This window comes from Mytilus galloprovincialis, chromosome 2, assembly GCF_965363235.1.
Source record: "Mytilus galloprovincialis chromosome 2, xbMytGall1.hap1.1, whole genome shotgun sequence".
Classification (NCBI taxonomy): Eukaryota; Metazoa; Mollusca; class Bivalvia; order Mytilida; family Mytilidae; genus Mytilus; species Mytilus galloprovincialis.
Genome location: NC_134839.1, coordinates 115,547,032 through 115,569,286, shown reverse-complemented (window position 1 = coordinate 115,569,286; position 22,255 = coordinate 115,547,032). Strand labels below are relative to the sequence as shown.

Sequence of the window (22,255 nt, the reverse complement as noted above, 5' to 3'; positions counted from 1 at the left end):
ACATTAACATCAGTGTGATGTGTCCATAGTACACAGATTCCCGACTCGCACTATCATTTTCTATGTTCAGTGGATAGTGAAACTGGGGTCAACATATAATTTGCATTCAAATTATATCGGTCATATCATAGGAAACGTGTATTATAAGTTTCAAGTATCTAAAACGAATTGTAAAGAAACCATATATTTTTGAAATCCGGGTACAATAATCTATCATTTGAAACTGGAAAAAAAGTAAAAATCACAATAATACTGAAATCTAATCGGTAAGTCCATGATCACATGACAAAATCAAATAACAAAACACTTCGAACACGAATGGACAAGAACTTTCATATTCCTGACTTGGCATTTTCAAATGTAGAACATTGTGGACTAAATTTGGTTTTATAGGGCTAACCCTCTAAATGACATTTTTAACCCAACTTTGCTATTTTTCATATCAAAATAGATATTTACAAGTGGAAAGATCATCAATTGTTCTCTGAACAACTGGGTTTTAATTATTATTTTTTTCTTTTTTTTATCCACCACTTTTTATCTATCGGCGATTTTTCGTTTTTGAAGATGTCGCTTAGATTTTTTGCATATGATACCGAACAGTTATTGCAATTTTACAACTGAACCTGTTAAGTCAAACACCTTTTCTTGTAAGAGTTATCTCCCAAACATAGTTTATGTCGAGTCTTCGACTTTAGTAAGAAAAAAGTCGAGACATATTGGTCTAACATTCCGTCGTCGTCGTCGTTGTCGGCGGCATCCCCATATATTCACTCTGTGGTTCCTTATACTATCCTGGATTTGTAACATGGACAGAAGCTTGTTTATTATCATAAGATAGTATTCAGAAGTGAATTTTGTAAAAAGAAATCCTTTTTTCCGTATTTCACTTACAAATGGACTTAATACAATACATTTACTCTCTGTTTAAAGTTTTAAAAAAGATTTAATAACTTTTTTAATACTATCTGTTGTGAATTAGTTATAGTTATTTTATACGCTTTTATTTGTTTAACGTTTTACCGCCATTTACGTAACAATAGGCCCGCAACGTCGTCACTTGCCGACGTCTCTCTTGTATATATTAGACTAGTAAAGCATACGAAACATTGAAGACGCTTTTGTGTTTACTTATATCGATACGTCCAAAACATTGGTGCCGTGACCAGGATGTTGTTTTCGTAATTCCAACTAGTCTCTCCCACCATCCACCGTACCAGGGTGCAGCTTTCGGAATAAATTTCCAATTAATTTGAATGTTCATTTCCTGCGGAATGTCATGTGAGGCGGAAACAAAGGTTGGTGCATTATCGGAATACACAGTACTCGGAATTCCTCTCCTACTTACGAATCGTATAAACGCTAATTTGAATGACTCGATTGTCATATCCGTAACTAGTTCTAGGTGTACGGCACGAATACACGCACATGTGAATAGGCAAATATACGCTTTTGTAACAAGTCCATTATCTTTAACGAATAGTGGTCCAGCGAAATCAACACCAGTTGTCGTAAACGGTATCATATCGGTGACTCTGTCCTTTGGTAGCGGAGGCGAAATTTGCTGTGGAAATGCTTTTCCGGTCACTTTTCGGCACGTTACACATTTCTGTACGATGTGGTTAACGCATTGTCTAATGGAAGGTATTCAATATGATTGGCGGATTTGCGTAATTGTCTGTCCAGCACCAGAATGCAACATCTGCAGGTGCGCGTTCAATATAACTAAGTCTGTAAATAGATTTTTCTTCGGTGGTAACACTGGAAACTTGGCGGAGTCGTCTAACTGTGAATTGTGTATGCGCCCGGCGCATCGAATGACACCTTCTGTATCTATGAACAAGCGCAGTTGTCTTACTAACGGTAGATTCTTGTCATGTGACGGGTTTGCGAGTTGCTGCTTTTCATTACTGAATTTTTCATTTTGAATATCTGTAATCCATGTACGAGTTGTGCGGTCGATTTCATCTTTCGTAATATCTTTTCCGTGTCTAGCATATTTCCTCAAGTTATACGGTCGCTTACTTTTACATATATTCACAAATTTAAACACGTAGCATGTAACTCGTAGTAACTTCTTTAATGACGAGAATCTCGATAGATTAATTATTATCGAAATTCCACTTAATTCACACGGTTTTGTCCTTTCGCTGTCATCTGTTGTCGTTAACAAAAGAGTCTCTTGTTTAACTTGTGGGGTCCATGTAGGCCAACTGTTCTCATCCGATATCCACGACGGTCCTTGCATCCACAAAGTCGATTCTTTGAATTGCGTTGATGATATTCCTCTAGTTTGAAGGTCGGCTGGATTTGAGTCTGTTGGTACGTATTTCCAGTCGTAATTTTGTGTCGATTCTTTAATTTCTATCACACGATTCTGAACAAATCTTCCAAATGATTTTCAAAACGAAATCCAGTGCAGAACGATCTGACTGTCACTCCATAGTACTGTGCGTTGTGCTTTTGGGGTTTTCGTGAGGTTTTTAGCCATTCGAGCTCCTATTACTGCAGCCATCAATTCTAGCTTCGGTAATGTCATTTTGGCGAGCGGAGCGATCCGGTTTTTTGCAATTACGAGAGAAGAAGAGTTTCCTTTACACAAGTAGGCACTGGCTCCATAAGCGCGTTGGCTGGCATCAACAAAGACATGTAATGTGATTTTCTCGTTGCTTTCGTTCTCATTTTGATCGTTGAAATAATGTCGTGCGATTTTTGTATTAACTGTTACATCTCGGATGTCATCTAAAATTTCATACCATGATTTAACTATGTTGCTAGGCAACACCTTGTCCCAATCGTATCCTTCTTTCCATAATGTTTGTACCAGTAGCTTAGCTCTTACGGTCACTGGTCCAAGAATTCCGAGTGGGTCGTAAATTGACGATGATTTACTCAATATTTCTCTCTTTGTCGCTTGTGAATTATCAATATCTATACGATCTTCATTCAATTTCGCAAATGTCAATATGTCTGACTTCGCATCCCAACGCATCCCAAGAATTTTCGTTTCGCTATCCGTATCAAGTACGTTTGCCTTTGTAGCTTCGTTGCTAAGTTGATTGCTATTTTACTTCCATGTTCTCAAATTGAATCCTGCATTTGTCATGAGTTCTTTAGATTTTTCAAAGAAATTTAAGGCGGTTTCTTCCGTATTAACACTTGTAAGTACGTTGTATACATACAAATCACGCTTCAGTATCTCAGCTGTAGCACTTGTAACCGTTGATAAATGTTTCAATAATGTAGTGTTAAGAATAAATGGCGAACATGTCGCTCCGAATAAAATTACCTTGAATCTGTAAGTCTCAAGTTCACTCTTGGGGTTGCTTGGATCTCTAAGCCAGAAAAATCGGGTGGAATCGCGGTCTTCTTCGTCTAGTCGAATCTGGAGGAATGCTTTCTCAATATCAGTTGTTAAGGCGTATTTCCCGTAGCGGAATCTTGTAAGTATATCTTTTAGCTTATTAAGCTGCGGCGGTGTAGAAGAAAGGCAATCATTTAAGCTGGGTGATTCTGAATCTTGACGACAACTGCAATCATATACTATACGTATCGGTGTAGTCGATGAATCTTTTTTCACTGGGTGGTGCGGAATATAGTGTACTCGATTAGTAGTCTCATCCGGGGTCTCAACCTTCTCTATAAAACCTCGATTTTCTTGGTCGTTGATAATGTTACCGTATATCTTAAGCATCTCTGGTTCTTTAGCAAGTCGGTTTATCACGTTGTATGCTCTCTTTCTGGCGATCATCTCGTTGCTAGGCAACTCCGGATGTTCTGGTTTCCATGGAAACTTGGCGATGTACCTATTGTCTTTCAAATGAATGTTATTCTCTTGGTAAGTGGTCATTTCTTGCAAGTCCGTTTTCGCTTTCACTTCGCTGTCTGTTTCTGTTCCTATGGATTCGATTTCCCAAAATTTATGTATTTCACATTCTTCTAGTCTGTGTGGGATCAAAATGTTCATAATCGATGACGTTGATTGATTATTATTGTTAGTGTTCAATTGTATAGGTCCTGATAGCAAGTATCCAACTTTGGACTGTACAGCGGTTGGTCCGGAACCTCTTATTACTCTGTCTCCAACTATATCCCAATAATAATCGGCGCCAGCTAAGACTGATATCTCAAAATCCTCGTCCTGTATAGCTGGGTGGGCTAACTTCAATCCATTTAAATACTGAAAACTCGACTGGTTCCTTGCGTAAGTATGTATCGGATAAGCAATCTGTGGTACTATAAGAACTTCAATAGGGATAAGTGTATTCGTTAGACCTTTTATATAGATAGTAGCAATTTGTAAATTTCTAACCTTCTTATTGGATTCACCGAAACCGGATATCGTTATCGCTTCTTTCCTGTGTGGTCTCAGGTTCAATAAATCGGCCATCTCTTGAGTGATAAAGCTTCGCTGGGCTCCTTCGTCTAATAGTATATTGGCGGTGTTAAAATGTGTCTTGTCATACGTGATAGGTGCTATCGCGGTTTTCAACAATACCTGCGATCTAACCGATGATGTTGATGAATGCATGCTTGCGACTGCGGCATCGGTATCTGGTTTTGATGTACTGCTATCTTTAGACTTGGTATACAGGTGTGATTCATTCTTTGAACAAATACTGGTATGGTATCGTTTATTACAATTTTTACAAGTTTTATCGGATTTGCAATCGGCAACTCTGTGATTTCCTAAGCAATTGAAACATGCCTGTTTCTCCTTAATAATGCGTTTTCGAGCTTCAATTTCCGTAACAGTTTTACAAGCTAATGGGGCGTGAACTCCTTGACAAAAGATGCACGGCTTCTTGGTTATGTCTCTTTTCCCTTTCTGATTTGCGTAGTTGCGATTTGTTCCCGTAAAGAATGCTGATGTGGGTGTGTAATTTGGCTCTATATCATCACCGTTTACCGACTGACCCGCTTCCTTAATCGTTATCTCATGTTGAATAGCTGCTTGCCGTAACGACGGCAAGTCCCAGTGGTCGCCTCTGTGGGCACGTACCATGTTTTCTCGTATATTCCCAGGTAATTTATTTAATATTATGGGCACTAAAAGGCTTCCGAACGACTCATGAGACTCCTCTATACTTTCAAGGCCACGGATGTAGTTTTCCATACTGTCGTAGAATTTTTCAAATGTGCAATATTTGACGTTGGACTAGGAAGGCTGATTAAACTCTGCATGTATGTTTGTACTATCTTATGTGGTTGACCGAATCTTTGTTTCAGTACATGTAATGCTTGTCCGTAATTTGTGTTAGTTATTTGTAGACCTGGTATGCATTGGGTGGCTTCTCCGAACAGTTGAGATGTTAAATAATTAAATTTCTGTACATCGTTTAAAGACAGGTTATTATGTACGGCAGCACTAAACGAATCCCAAAAGGGTTGCCATTCTAACATATTCCCACCGAAGGTTGGTAAATTTAATTTGGGAAGTTTGTGGTACATGCTTGAGTTTGAAAAAACGGACGCTGATGTATTTGCGTGCATGAAACTGGGCTGTGGCTGACTTTCTTGATGATTTGTGTAATTAATAAACTCGTGTGCATTTGGGTTAAGCAATGACATACTTGACTGTTTGTCTGTGATTTCCGATTCCTTAATGATTTTTGAAAGTTTAGTTACACTCATTTCTATGTCATATGTGTATCTGTCGGCTTCCTCTATTTCTTCGCTCACTTCCTCTTCCGATAGTTCCTCCACAATCTTCTCGTTCAGTTGGTCGATCGTTTCCTGCTTCTTCACAATAAGTCCTCGAATGGTTGAAAGTTCACTAACGTCATATTCCTGTAAAAGTTCCTCGAAACTCGGTTCCACTTTCTACAGTAACTTAGTAAGAACGCCCCGATGTCCAGCTCGTCTGGTCTTCATCTTCGCGGTACTCATCTTTCGTATTCTTCTGTTTTTGTCACGGCACCAATGTTTTGGACGTATCGATATAAGTAAACACAAAAGCGTCTTCAATGTTTAGTATGCTTTACTAGTCTAATATATACAAGAGAGACGTCGGCAAGTGACGACGTTGCGGGCCTATTGTTACGTAAATGGCGGTAAAACGTTAAACAAATAAAGTAACTTTAATTGAACACTTTGCAAAACGATGGAGAATGGAATACCTCACCGGATTAAGAGAATTTCATCGCGTCGCCGGAAACCAAAGCGCACATGTAAAAATCGGTTCCGTCGTACAAATCATGGACAATTCACCGAGAATGATGTGGAAACTAGCTGTTATAGAAGATTTGATCACCGGGAAAGATGAAGTCGTAAGAGCAGTCAAACTTCGGACATCAAATGGACTGATTACCACGAGACCAATTGTGAAACTGGTGCCATTGGAAATATGAACTTTAATTGTTAAAAGTATTTTTTCAATACCCTTTTTTATGAACAATACATGAACAGTAATTGCATTTTGCGGCCCCCAGAATGTTGTGAATTAGTTATAGTTATTTTATACTCTTTTATTTGGTTAACGTTTTACCGCCATTTACGTAACAATAGGCCCGCAACGTCGTCACTTGCCGACGTCTCTCTTGTATATATTAGACTAGTAAAGTATACGAAACATTGAAGACGCTTTTGTGTTTACTTATATCGATACGTCCAAAACACTATCCTTGATTTGTACCAAACTTGGATTGAAGCTTGGTTATGATCAAAAGCAAGTATCTAGAAGGAAATTGCGTTAACATTTTGTACCTGTTTATCCGTATTTTACATATAAATGGACTTTGTTTTTCCTCGAGTTAATATTACATACAGTCTGCAGTTAAAGTTTTCAAAACATTTCTTAGATTCATAAACTAACCTGGATTTTTACCAAACTTGAACAGCCATCTTATAACCGAAAGATAGTATTGGGAGGAATATTTTTATTGATTTTGTTTCCCTGATTATTGTTCAGCCTGCGATTAACAGCAAAAGTACGCGAGACTTTTTACAATAGGTTGCAATAGGTTCCTTTTATGGATTTGGCTATACTTTTTGGACCTTTTGGATTATAGCTCTTCATCTTTTATATAAGCTTTGGATTTCAAATATTTTGGCCGCGAGCATCACTGAAGAGACATGTATTGTCGAAATGCGCATCTGGTGCAAGAAAATTGGTACCGTTAATTTTATTGCAAACCATTTGACCTTGCAAAGGCCAACCAGAAGTGACCTTGTGTGTATCGGAAGTAGCTATTGTTGTAAATACGGCGAGAACGCAACGCGGGCACGTCACTTATGTCTTCTATTGTAACGTCAAGACTTTGTGACTTTCACTTGTATACTTGAGATTATATAGATCGATTACATTATTAGAACATGCAACGTTTTGATGTTGTAAATATGGCGCGAACACAACGCGGGAACGTCACTTAAGTCTTACATAGTAAAGTCAAGACTTTGTGACGTGTCTCTTGTATACTTGGGATTATATTGATCGATTAAATTATTAGAACATGCAACGTTTTATTCCTTAATTCACGTATTACCGACAGCTATTGCTTTTACTTTTTTAATCAAAACATTGGATAGACCCCATATTTGTTTTGGCATAAGCGAACAACAAGCTATCGTTTGACGCTTGAAATGACATTATAATCCGAATTTGAGGAATTTTTTTTAATTTATTTTATTGTTTTGGGGGAGGGGGACATTAGGGTTTAAGCCATCGAAGTTCCATGACGCAAACAATGAGTGATACGTATGATCAGTCAAGCATATGTACCTTTTGTCAAATTGTTATAAAGTTCTATAAGCCAATATTCAGATCATGCTACTGAGATCACTCCTAGTTTGGTTAAGTTCGTGTTGTTTATTCTTTAGTTTTCTATGTTGTGTCATGTGTACTTTTGTGTGTCTGTTTGTCTTTTTCATTTTTAGCCATGGCGTTGTCAGTTTATTTTTGATTTATGAGTTTGACTGTACCTCTGGTATCTTTCGTCCCTCTTTTACAATACTTTGAAACAACATTCTTGTCGTATCTCCTTACCTTTTTGTTAGATATTGAAAATCCTATCTGAGCAACTTCGAAATGGAATCCACTTGATTTGTCTGCTGCATATTTGTCATCGAAGAACCTATTTTTAAATTGTTTTGTTGTATAGGATTGCAAATCTTTATCTATGTTAAAGCAACTTCCAATAGGATGGACAAACTTGGAAATTCGCAATGGAATCATATTTTTCCACAGAGGAGCACAAGTCTACAAAAAAAAATAGACAGATACATTTTCTTTAGTTTAATAAGTACAATTATTGTTAATCGCAGAAAGAAAAAAAATCGTATTAATGTTTTGTATAGTAATATAAGTTTGTATACACTATTTTATCGATCTGGGGCTTTACTAATATATATTTACATTAATTTTACCTATTTGTTTTTTTAAAATAAAAATCAACAGAGTTATTCTGAATTTCAATGGACGCGTGGATTATTTAAGCTTGTAAAAATTTGCATTATTTTATATTATTAAATTGAAATATAGCAAAATTGAAAATTGATTACAGATAACAGCGCGAGGTAACTTTAAAAAGAAATAAGTGATTATACATAGTTGACCTCCGAGTAACAAAAGCTGTAGTTTGATAAAGCCTGGTTTGTCGAGTGATCTAGAAAAAAGTAAAATCACAAATATTCACAAAAACAAATCAAAACGGAAATTCCCATATCAAATGGCAAAATCTAAAGCTCAAACACATCAAGCGAATGGTTAACCACTGTCTTATTTCTGACTTGGTACAGGCAATTTCTTATGTAGAAAATGATTAGTTAAACTTGGTAATATAGCTAGCTAAACTTCTCACTTGTAAGACAGTCGCATCGATTTCCATTATATTATTGACAACGATGTGTGAACAAAACAAACAGAAATAATGAAATGACAAAAATTGCTGTACAGCAGACAACATTGTGTTATAATCTTAATCATGATGAAAACCAACAGGTATGTAACAAAGAAGCACAAATAGGCATATATACATATCACATTGGCAAAATTGAAAGACAAAAATACAAAAATAAATATTTTATATAAAAAAAATAATACAGGATTTTTTTATAGAAAATTAAAACATGTATTGACATATTTAACCTCCATCAAATGTTTGTATGATCTTCAGTGAAATCAACTTTTAGAAAATTTAGAAAAACGTGATGCAATTATAATTTTGCCGATTTCATACATAGAACTGCAATACGGAATTGTTTTGCAATCCTCTAAACTTCGATGTACTTTTTTAACAGATAAAAAATGGGGCTTTGTCTACAAATATTGTCTGCCGTTATATTTTTTAAAAAAGGTCCGAAATATTTGTATAGTTGGTACAACATTTCTCTGTTTGTAATTTATATTACGGACATGATGGTTTGTTTGAACAGTTTTAAGACACTATGTCAAAAATGTTAACAGAATCAGTGTTTGATATATAACCGGTTCCCCATAATAATCACTAAGAACGAGAGGATAGACTATCTTTAATTTTTTAATCCAATTTAACATGTTTAATTCACTTATTTTTTCTGTGGTCGTCCAAACATTAGATGAGATTCCCGAGGCTACTTCTAAAGATTGAACAGCTAAATATGTTATAGGATGGTTGTGCTTCTTAAAGTGTTGATAAATGAAACATTTGAACTTATGTGGTCTTTATTAAAAACGATAAAGGTGGTGTTTTTGCATGCATTTAGAACAGCCGATCGAGTTTTTTTTTAACCTTCTACAATAAAGATGATGTCCTTTTACTAAATAATTTAAAGTTTGGTATATATTGAATGCAACTTCCCCATCGAACTTGCAAAAGGATACAAAAGATTCAGTTAAGTCTGCCTGATATCTTCGCCGACATTTAGATATTAACAACAAGGGTCCGTTGAGAACAATCATTTACAACAAAACGCGTCTAAATATGTAGAATCAGTTGATGCGATACTATCGTGCATGGATCCGTTTCAGCGCTTGACTGAAACACAGTAACTTATGCGTTTATAATACGTGTGTTATACGTTGCACCTTTAAAACAAAATATTTTCAATTTTTTTCTTGTTTTGGTGTTAGCTATGGGTTCTTACAGGTGAAATAACCCTACTAGCACGTATTTTCCCGTTTCATTACTCTACTGATAACCTGTTACTTATTCAATCTCATTTGTTCCTTATTCAATATTTATATATTGCAAATTATAACTGCTTGATCATTGTGACCTAGTGTTTGTTCTTGGTTCTTAGAGGTGAAGTTACTCAATCGGGGGATGTGAACCCGTTTCCACACTGTATTGATACCCTGTTACTAATTCGCTTCTGAATCCACTGGATGTTGGATGTGTACGGATTGATAGTTTAGTCTTAGATGCAAGTTTTTTTTATTAGTTGTTAGTGACTTTGAACTAGCTGTCAGATAACTGCGAGTACGCTCAGATCTGTTCATTGTGTCTTTTTGTGTCGGGATGTATAAGTACCGGGCCACGCCAACTTGTATTCTTGTCCATCTGATGAGTTAAGCCTTTTTTACAACTCGCACAATACATACGCATCCAAGTTCTAAAACAGCTAACACCAGAGACAAGAAAATAAAAGAAAAAATAACAATAAAAAGATGCAACGTATTAAGAGCGAATATGAACTAATAAGTAGCAAATAAGTAACAGGGTTTGAGTCGAGCGCTGAAACGAGTACATACGCACATATATGGTTGTTTCACTTCTAAGAACCAATAGCTTACACATGAGACAAGAAAAAAGATTTTGATTAAAAGGTGCGACGTATAACACACGTATTTTTATAAGCGAAAAAGAAACAGGGTATCAGTCGAACGCTGAAACAGCTACATACGCGCTTATAAGGTTATTTCTCTCTAGAAACGAAAGGCTAACACCAGAATTAAAAACAAATTGAAAGTTTTTTTTAAAAGGTGCAATGTATATATACACACGTTTTATGAGTGAATAAGGAACGACTGAGTAACAGGTATCAGTCGAGCACTGAAAGTAGTACATACGCACTAAAAGGGTAAATGCATCTTTCGGGACTCGTAGCTAACTTAAAAGGTATCAGTCGAGCACCGAAAAGATGCATATGAGGTTTTCCTCTCTTCGAACCAAGATTCAACTCCAGAGACACGAAACATCGGAGTTGAAAGGGTACAACGTATCTTATTCGAATAAGGAACAAATACGTATCGAATATAAAGTAGCAGGGGGTCAGTTGAGCACAAAACGGATACATACACGTTTTAAAAAGGATAATTTAACTCCAAAAAACAAATAAGTATTATCAGAGATAAGAATGTAGAGCATTAAAAGGGGTAACAGATTAAAATTCGAACAAGAGAGTTTATTGGTTCATGCACCAAATATTTGGGCCGGAAATACGGAGGTTGTTGGTGTAAAAAAATAATGCAAAATAGTATATAAACAATATGTATATTGAGTTAACTTTATTCCTCAATTGACAGAACTGGATGGGCGTCAAGTTGGTTACCTATTCCCTATTCCCTATTCGTTACCTATTCCCTATTCCCTATTCGTTGCCTATTCGTTACCTATTCCCTATTCCCTATTCGTTACCTATTCCCTATTCCCTATTCGTTGCCTATTCGTTACCTATTCCCTATTCCCTATTCGTTGCCTATTCGTTACCTATTCCCTATTCCCTATTCGTTACCTATTCCCTATTCCCTATTCGTTACCTATTCGTTACTTATTTGATTTTTAATATCCTTCCCCCTTTTTAATTATGGCATGGAATAGTTTAATATGGCTGCCGTTACCATGGAAACGGCACAATTGTGAAAAAAATCAGTTTTTGGTTTTTGGTGAACTGTTTCGATATGCTTCAACTCAGAATCATCATATTTTAAAACAATGTAGGTGTCCACTATGTACAGGTGTTGGATGATTTTGGCGATCATTGGAACTACTATGTTGCTATGGAAACTACACCAAAATTTTCAAAATTCTCCAAATGCTCAAAACTTCATGAAACTTCACAGTTATGATGAGCAACATTGGTAGATGTGACATTTGGAGTTGGAATTTCCAAAATAGGTCTTGTTACCATGGAAACAATGCAAAAAGGTCAAAATTTTCAAAAATAAGAATTTTGAGTAAACTGGATGAAACTTTACAGGAATGGTAACTGGCATAGGCAGAGTTGGATTTTGAAGTTAGAATTTTCAAAATGGTCGCCGTAACCATGGAAACAGCAAAAATATCAAAAATTTCAAAATGTTCAAACTTAATGAAACTTTGCAAAAATGTTACTAGACATCTGAAGATGCTCTCTTTGACTTTGCAATTGTCAAAATGGCTGCCGCTCACCTGGTAATAGGGGGAAGGCCGGGTGCCATTTGTTATTGCTAGCAATTACAAATCTAGTTGTTAGTACTCTTACATATGATATTCATTGTGGTAAAATGATCTTTTTATGACCTATTTATATGTGTTTGTGCTCAACCGATCCTTTTACTTCATGTTCGATACGCATTTGTTCCTTACTTGTTTTTATACGTTCTACCTTTTAACTGCTTTATGTCCGTATGTTTGAAGATGGATCTTGGTTCGACGGGATGAAATCACCGTGTTAGCGCTTGCATAAAAAAGAAGATGTGGTATAATTGCCAATGAGACAACACTCCACATTAGACCAAAATGACACAGAAATTATCAATTATAGTTCACTGTACGGCCTTCAACAATGAGCATAGCCCAAACCGTGTAGTCACCTATAAAAGGCCCAGACATGACAACCTCATACAATTCAAACAACAAAACTGACGGCCGTATTTCATATACAAAAAAATAAACGGAAATATGTGACACAAAAACAAGCGATAACTACTTTCAGGCTCTTGTCTAGGGACAGGCACGTACTCACATAATGTGGTGGAGTTAAACATGTAAGCAGGGTGTACATCGTTTCGGAGCATGCAATTACCTTGTTTAATTCGTTCCATAATTCGCTTATAATACGAGTATCTTACGTTGCACATTTTAAAACATCATTTTCAATTGTTTTGTTGTCTCTGGTGGAAGATTTGGGCTCTTAGAGGTGATATAACTCTATAAGTGCATTTGTATCCATTCCAGCGCTCGGATAATACCCTGTTAAATATTCGTTACTTATTCGCTTTTAAAAAGTTTGTTGTACGTTGCACCTTTTAGAAAAGAATTTTTAATTAAGTTCATATCTCTGGTGGTAATAATGTGTTCTTATAGATGAAATACCCTTATTAGCGCATATGTACTCGTTCCAGCGCTCGGATAATACCCTGTTACTTATTCGTTCCTTATTTGCTTTTAATGCACGAGGTATACGTTGCACCTTTAAATAAATCGTTTTTTAATTGTGTTCATGTCTCTGGTGGTACAATGTGTTCTTAGAGATGAAATTACCCTTTTAGAGCGCATGTACCCGTTCCAGCGCTCGGTTAATACCCTGTTACCTATTCGTTACCTATTCGTTACCTATTCACTTTTAATACGTTTGTTGTACGTTGCACCTTTTAGAAAAGGATTTTTAATTGTCTCCATGTCTCTTGTGGTAACAATGTGTTCTAAGAGATGAAATTACCCTATTAGCGCGCATGTACCCGTTCAAGCGCTTTGTTAATACCCTGTTACCTATTCGTTACCTTTTCGTTACCTATTCGCTTTAAATACGTTTGTTGTACGTTGCATCTTTTAGAAAAAAAAATCAATTAAGTTCATATCTCTGGTGGAAATAATGTGTTCTTATAGATGAAATACCCCTATTAGCGCATATGTACTCGTTCCAGCGCTCGGATAATACCCTGTTACTTATTCGTTCCTCATTTGCTTTTAATGCACGAGGTATACGTTGCACCTTGAAATAAATCGTTTTTTTATTGTGTTCATGTCTCTGGTGGTCACAATGTGTTCTTAGAGATGAAATGACCATATAAGAGCGCATGTACCCGTGTCAGCGCTCGGTTAATACCCTGTTACCTATTCGTTACCTATTCACTTATAATACGTTTGTTGTACGTTGCACCTTTTAAATTATAAAAGGATTTTTAATTGTCTCCATGTCTCATGTGGTAACAATGTGTTCTTAGAGATGAAATTACCCTATTAGCGCGCATGTACCCGTTCCAGCGCTCAGTAAATACCCTGTTACCTATTCGTTACCTATTCACTTATAATACGTTTGTTGTACGTTGCACCTTTTAGAAAAGGATTTGCAATTGTGTCCGTGTCTCTGGTGGTAATTATGTGTTCTTAGAGATGAAATGACCTTATTGGCGCGCATGTATCCGTCCCAGTGCTCGGTTAATACCCTGTTACCTATTCGTTACCTATTCGTTACTTATTCCCTTATAATACGTTTGTTGTACGTTGCACCTTTTAGAACAGGATTTTTAATTGTCTCCATGTCTCTTGTGGTAACAATGTGTTCTAAGAGATGAAATTACCCTATTAGCGCGCATGTACCCGTTCAAGCGCTCGGTTAATACCCTGTTACCTATTCGTTACCTTTTCGTTACCTATTCGCTTTAAATACGTTTGTTGTACGTTGCATCTTTTAGAAAAAAAAATTCAATTAAGTTCATATCTCTGGTGGAAATAATGTGTTCTTATAGATGAAATATCCCTATTAGCGCATATGTACTCGTTCCAGCGCTCGGATAATACCCTGTTACTTATTCGTTCCTCATTTGCTTTTAATGCACGAGGTATACGTTGCACCTTGAAATAAATCGTTTTTTAATTGTGTTCATGTCTCTGGTGGTAATAATGTGTTCTTAAAGATGAAATGACCCTATAAGAGCGCATGTACCCGTGTCAGCGCTCGGTTAATACCCTGTTACCTATTCGTTACCTATTCACTTATAATACGTTTGTTGTACGTTGCACCTTTTAAATTATAAAAGGATTTTTAATTGTCTCCATGTCTCATGTGGTAACAATGTGTTCTAAGAGATGAAATTACCCTATTAGCGCGCATGTACCCGTTCCAGCGCTCAGTAAATACCCTGTTACCTATTCGTTACCTATTCACTTATAATACGTTTGTTGTACGTTGCACCTTTAGAAAAGTATTTTCAATTGTGTCCGTGTCTCTGGTGGTAACAATGTGTTCTTAGAGATGAAATGACCCTATTAGCGCGCATGTACCCGTTCAAGCGCATGCTTAATACCCTGTTACCTATTCGTCACCTATTCGTTACCTAATCGCTTTTAATACGTTTGGTGTACGCTGCATCATTTAGAAAAGTATTTTTAATTGTCTCCATGTCTCTTGTAGTAACAATGTGTTCTAAGAGATGAAATTACCCTATTAGCGCGCATGTACCCGTTCAAGCGCTTGGTTAATACCCTGTTACCTATTCGTTACCTTTTCGTTACCTATTCGCTTTAAATACGTTTGTTGTACGTTGCATCTTTTAGAAAAAAAAATTCAATTAAGTTCATATCTCGGGTAGAAATAATGTGTTCTTATAGATGAAATATCCCTATTAGCGGATATGTACTCGTTCCAGCGCTCGGATAATACCCTGTTACTTATTCGTTCCTCATTTGCTTTTAATGCACGAGGTATACGTTGCACCTTGAAATAAATCGTTTTTTAATTGTGTTAATGTCTCTGGTGGTAATAATGTGTTCTTAAAGATGAAATGACCCTATAAGAGCGCATGTACCCGTGTAAGCGCTCGGTTAATACCCTGTTACCTATTCGTTACCTATTCACTTATAATACGTTTGTTGTACGTTGCACCTTTTAAATTATAAAAGGATTTTTAATTGTCTCCATGTCTCATGTGGTAACAATGTGTTCTTAGAGATGAAATTACCCTATTAGCGCGCATGTACCCGTTTCAGCGCTCAGTAAATACCCTGTTACCTATTCGTTACCTATTCACTTATAATACGTTTGTTGTACGTTGCACCTTTTAGAAAAGGATTTTCAATTGTGTCCGTGTCTCTGGTGGTAACAATGTGTTCTTAGAGATGAAATGACCCTATTAGCGCGCATGTACCCGTTCAAGCGCATGCTTAATACCCTGTTACCTATTCGTCACCTATTCGTTACCTAATCGCTTTTAATACGTTTGTTGTACGCTGCATCATTTACAAAAGTATTTTTAATTGTCTCCATGTCTCTTGTGGTAACAATGTGTTCTAAGAGATGAAATTACCCTATTAGCGCGCATGTACTTGTTCAAGCGCTTGGTAAATACCCTGTTACCTATTCGTTACCAATTCGTTACCTATTCACTTATAATACGTTTGTTGTACGTTGCATCTTTTAGAAAAGGATTTTTAATTGTCTCCATGTCTCTTGTGGTAACAATGTGTTCTAAGAGATGAAATTACCCTATTAGCGGGCATGTACCCGTTCCAGCGCTCGGTAAATACCCTGTTACCTATTCGTTACCTATTCGTTACCTATTCACTTATAATACGTTTGTTGTACGTTGCACCTTTTAGAAAAGGATTTTTAATTGTCTCCATGTCTCTTGTGGTAACAATGTGTTCTAAGAGATGAAATTACCCTATTAGCGCGCATGTAACCGTTCCCGCGCTCGGTAAATACCCTGTTACGTATTCGTTACCTATTCACTTATAATACGTTTGTTGTACGTTCCATCTTTTAGAAAAGGATTTTCAATTGTGTCCGTGTCTCTGGTGGTAATAATGTGTTCTTAGAGATGAAATGACCCTATTAGCGCACATGTACCCTTTCCAGCACTCGGTTAATACCCTGTTACCTATTCGTAACCTATTCGTTACTTATTCACTTATAGTACGTTTGTTGTACGTTGCACCTTTTAGAAAAAGATTTTCAATTAAATGCACATCTCTGGTGGTAATAATGTGTTCCTATAGATCAAAATACCCCTATTAGCGCGTATGTACCCGTTCCAGCGCTCAGTTAATACCCTGCTTCTTATTCGTTCCTTATTTGCTTTTAATGCACGAGGTATACGTTGCACCTTGAAATAAATCGTTTTTTAATTGTGTTCATGTCTCTGGTGGTAACAATGTGTTCTTAGAGATGAAATGACCTTATTAAAGCGCATGAACCCGTTCCAGCACTCGGTTAATACCCTGTTACCTATTCGTTACATATTCACTTATAATACGTTTGTTGTACGTTGCACCTTTTAAATTATAAAAGAATTTTTAATTGTCTCCATGTCTCATGTGGTAACAATATCTTCTTAGAGATGAAATTACCCTATTAGCGCGCATGTAACCGTTCCAGCGCTCGGTAAATACCCTGTTACCTATTCGTTACCTATTCACTGATAATACGTTTGTTGTACGTTGCACCTTTTTAGAAAAGGATTTGCAATTGTGTCCGTGTCTCTGGTGGTAATTATGTGTTCTTAGAGATGAAATGACCCTATTGGCGCGCATGTATCCGTCCCAGCGCTCGGTTAATACCCTGTTACCTATTCGTTACCTATTCGTTACTTATTCCCTTATAATACGTTTGTTGTACGTTGCACCTTTTAGAACAGGATTTTTAATTGTCTCCATGTCTCTGGTGGTAATAATGTGTTCTAAGAGATGAAATTACCCTATTAGCGTGCATGTAACCGTTCCAGCGCTCGGTAAATACCCCGTTACCTATTCGTTACCTATTCACTTATAATACGTGTGTTGTACGTTGCATCTTTTAGAAAAGGATTTTTAATTGTCATCATGTCTCTTATGGTAACAATGTGTTCTAAGAGATGAAATGACCCTATTAGCGCCTGTATGCGTTCCAGCTCTCGATTAATACCCAGTTACCTATTCGTTACCTATTCACTTATGATACGTTTGTTGTACGTTGCACCTTTTAGAAAAGGATTTTCAATTGTGTCCATGTCTCTGGTGGTAATAATGTGTTCTAAGAGATGAAATTACCCTATTAGCGCGCATGTAACCGTTCCAGCGCTCGGTAAATACCCCGTTACCTATTTGTTACCTATTTGTTACCTATTCACTTATAATACGTTTGTTGTACGTTGCACCTTTTAGAAAAGGATTTGCAATTGTGTCCGTGTCTCTGGTGGTAATTATGTGTTCTTAGAGATGAAATGACCCTATTGGCGCGCATGTATCCGTCCCAGCGCTCGGTTAATACCCTGTTACCTATTCGTTACCTATTCGTTACTTATTCCCTTATAATATGTTTGTTGTACGTTGCACCTTTTAGAACAGGATTTTTAATTGTGCCCGTGGCTCTTGTGGCAACAATGTGTTCTTAGAGATGAAATTACCATATAAGTGCGCATGTACCCGTTCCAGCGCTCGGTAAATAACCTGTTACCTATTCGTTACCTATTCACTTTTAATATGTTTGTTGTACGTTGCACCTTTTAGAAAAGGATTTTTAATTGTCATCAAGTCTCTTATGGTAACAATGTGTTCTTAGAGATGAAATGACCCTATTAGCGCGTATGTACCCGTTCAAGCGCTCGGTTAATACCCTGTTACCTATTCGTTACCTATTCACTTATAATACGTTTGTTGTACGTTGCACCTTTTAGAAAAGGATTTTCAATTAAATTCATATCTCTGGTGGTAATAATGTGTATTAACTGCTCGCTGGAACGGGTACATACGTGCTAATAGGGGTATTTCATCTATAAGAACAGATTATTACCACCAGAGATATAAATTTAATTGAAAATCATTTTCTAAAAAGTGCAACGTACAACAAACGTACTATCAGTGAATAGGTAACAAATAGGTAACGAATAGGTAACAGGGTATTAAACGAGCGCTTGAATGGGAACATCCACGCTAATAGGGGTATTTCATCTATAGGAACACATTATTACCACCAGAGATATGAATTTAATTTAAAAACCTTTTCTAAAAGGTGCAACGTACAACAAACGTACTATAAGTGAATACTAGTAGGTAACGAATAGGTAACGAATAGGTAACAGGGTGTTTACCGAACGCTGGAATGGGTACATGCGCGCTAATAGGGTCATTTCATCTCTAAGAACACATTGTTACCACAAGAGACATGGAGACAATTAAAAATCCTTTTCTAAAAGGTGCAACGTACAACAAACGTACTATCAGTGAATATGTAACGAATAGGTAACAGGGTATTAACCGAGCGCTGGAATGGGTACATGCGCTCTAATAGGGGTATAACATCTATGAGAACACATCATTACCACCAGAGATATGAATTTAATTGAAAATCTTTTTCTAAAAGGTGCAACGTACAACAAACGTACTATAAGTGAATAGGTAACGAATAGGTAACGAATATGTAACAGGGTATTTACCGAGCGCTGGAACGGGTACATGCGCGCTAATAGGGTAATTTCATCTCTAAGAACACATTGTTACCACCAGAGACATGAACACAATCAAAAAACGATTTTTTTAAGGTGCAGCATATACCCCTCCGCATTAAAAGCGGATAAGTAACGAAAAAATTACAGGGTATTATCCGAGCGCTGGAACGACTACATACACGCTAATAGGGGTATTTAATCTATAAGAACACATTATTACCACCAGAGATATGAACTTAATTAAAAAATCTTTTCTAAAAGGTACAACGTACAACACACGTATTATAAGTGAATATGTAACGATTAGGTAACAGGGTATTAACCGAGCGCTGGAACGGGTACATGCGCGCTAATAGGGTCATTTCATCTCTAAGAACACATTGTTACCACCAGAGACATGGGCACAATTGAAAAACGATTTATTTCAAGTGCAGCATGTAACCTGCGCAAAAAAAGCGAATAGGGAATGAATAAGTAACAGGATATTATCCGAGCACCAGAACAAGTACATTCGCGCTAATAGGGGTATTTCATCTTAAAGAACACATTATTACCACCAGAGATATGAACTTAATTAAAAATCCTTTTCTTAAAGGTGTAACGTACAACAAACGTATCATAAGTGAATAGGTAACAGGGTATTAACCGAGCGCTGGAACGGGTGCATTCGCGCTAATAGGGTCGTTTCATCTCTAAGAACACATTGTTACCACCAGAGACATGAACACAATTAAAAAACGATTAATATCAAGGTGCAATGATTACCCCGCGCATTTAAAGCGAATACGGAACGAATAAGTAACAGGTATTATCAGAGCGCTGGAACGAGTACATGCGCGCTAATACGGGTATTTCATCTATAAGAACACATTATTACCACCAGAGATATGAACTTAATTAAAAATCCTTTTCTTAAAGGTGCAACGTACAACAAACGTATTATAAGTAAATAGGTAACGAATAGGTAACAGGTTATTTACCGTGCGCTTGAACGGTTACATGCGCGCTAATAGGGTCATTTCATCTCTAAGAACACATTGTTACCACCAGACTTATGGGCACAATTGAAAATCCTTTTCTAAAAGGTGCAACGTAAAACAAACATATTAAAAGTGAACAGGTAACGAATAGGTAACAGGTTATTTACCGAGCGCTGGAACGGGTACATGCGCGCTTATATGGTCATTTCATCTCTAAGAACACATTGTTACCACAAGAGACACGGACACAATTAAAAAATCCTTTTCTAAAAGGTGCAACGTACAACAAACGTATTATAAAAGAATAAGTAACGAATTGGTAACGAATAGGTAACAGGGTATTAACCGAGCGCTGGGACGGGTACATGCGCGCCAATAGGGTATTTTCATCTCTAAGAACACATTTTTACCACCAGAGACACGGACACAATTGAAAATCCTTTTCTAAAAGGTGCAACGTACAACAAACGTACTATCAGTGAATAGGTAACAAATAGGTAACGAATAGGTAACAGGGTATTAACCGAGCGCTGGAACGGGAACATCCACGCTAATAGGGGTATTTCATCTATAAGAACACATAATTACCACCAGAGATATGAATTTAATTTAAAAACCTTTTCTAAAAGGTGCAACGTACAACAAACGTATCATAAGTGAATAGGTAACGAATAGGTAACAGGGTATTAACCGAGCGCTGGAACGGGTACATGCGTGCTACTAGGGTATTTTCATCTCTAAGAACACATTTTTACCACCAGAGACACGGACACGATTGAAAATTCCTTTCTAAAAGGTGCAACGTACAACAAAGGTATTATAAGTGAATAGGTAACGAATAGGTAACGAATAGGTAACGAATAGGTAACAAATAGGTAACAGGGTATTAACCGAGCGCTGGAACGGGTACTTGCGCACTAATAGGGTAATTTTATCTCTTAGAACACATTGTTAACACCAGAAACATGGACACAATTAAAAATCTGTTTCGAAAAGGTGCAACGTACAACAAACGTATTATCAGTGAATAGGTAACGAATAGGTAACAGGGTATTATCCGAGCGCTGGAACGGGTTTATCCGCGCTTATAGTCGTATTTCATCTCTAAGAACACATTACCACCAGAGAAATGGACACAATTGAAAATAATTTTCTAAAATGTGCAACGTACAACAAATGTATCATAAGTGAATATTTAACGAATAGGTAGCAGGTTACTAGTATTTACCGTGCGCTTGAACGGTTACATGCGCGCTAATAGGGTCATTTCATCTCTAAGAACACAGTGTTACAACCAGACTTATGGGCACAATTGAAAATCCTTTTCTAAAAGGTGCAACGTACAACAAACATATTAAAAGTGAATAGGTAACGAATAGGTAACAGGTTATTTACCGAGCGCTGGAACGGGTACATGCAAACTTATATGGTCATTTCATCTCTAAGAACACATTGTTATCACAAGAGACACGGACACAATTAAAAAATCCTTTTCAAAAAGGTGCAACGTACAACAAACGTATTATAAGTAAATAGGTAACGAATAGGTTACGAATAGGTAACAGGGTATTAACCGAGCGCTGGAACGGGTACATGCGTGCTAATAGGGTATTTTCATCTCTAAGAACACATTTTTACCACCAGAGACACGGACACAATTGAAAATCCTTTTCTAAAAGGTGCAACGTACAACAAACGTATTATAAGTGAATAGGTAACGAATAGGTAACAGGGTATTAACCGAGCACTGGAACGTGTACATGCGCGCTAATAGGGTTATTTCATCTCTAAGAACACATTATTACCACCAGAGACATGGACACAATTGAAAATCCTTTTCTAAAAGTGCAACGTACAACAAACGTATCATAAGTGAATAGGTAACGAATAGGTAACAGGGTATTAATCAAGAGCTGGAACGCATACAGGCGCGCTAATAGGGTCATTTCATCTCTAAGAACAAATTGTTACCACCAAGGACATGAACACAGTTAAAAAACGATTTATTTAA

At 36.9% G+C, this 22,255-nt stretch overlaps 1 protein-coding gene across 1 annotated transcript in view; it reads right to left on the bottom strand.

Annotated features, from left to right (window-relative positions):
* Positions 1-22,255, bottom strand: part of LOC143065522 (integrin alpha-4-like) — a 64,920-nt gene that overhangs the window by 27,710 nt on the left and 14,955 nt on the right. Inside the window, exon 4 of the mRNA XM_076239147.1 lies at positions 7,985-8,197. Within this exon, the coding sequence (XP_076095262.1) occupies positions 7,985-8,197 (213 nt within the window). The remainder of the gene's footprint in view (positions 1-7,984; positions 8,198-22,255) is intronic.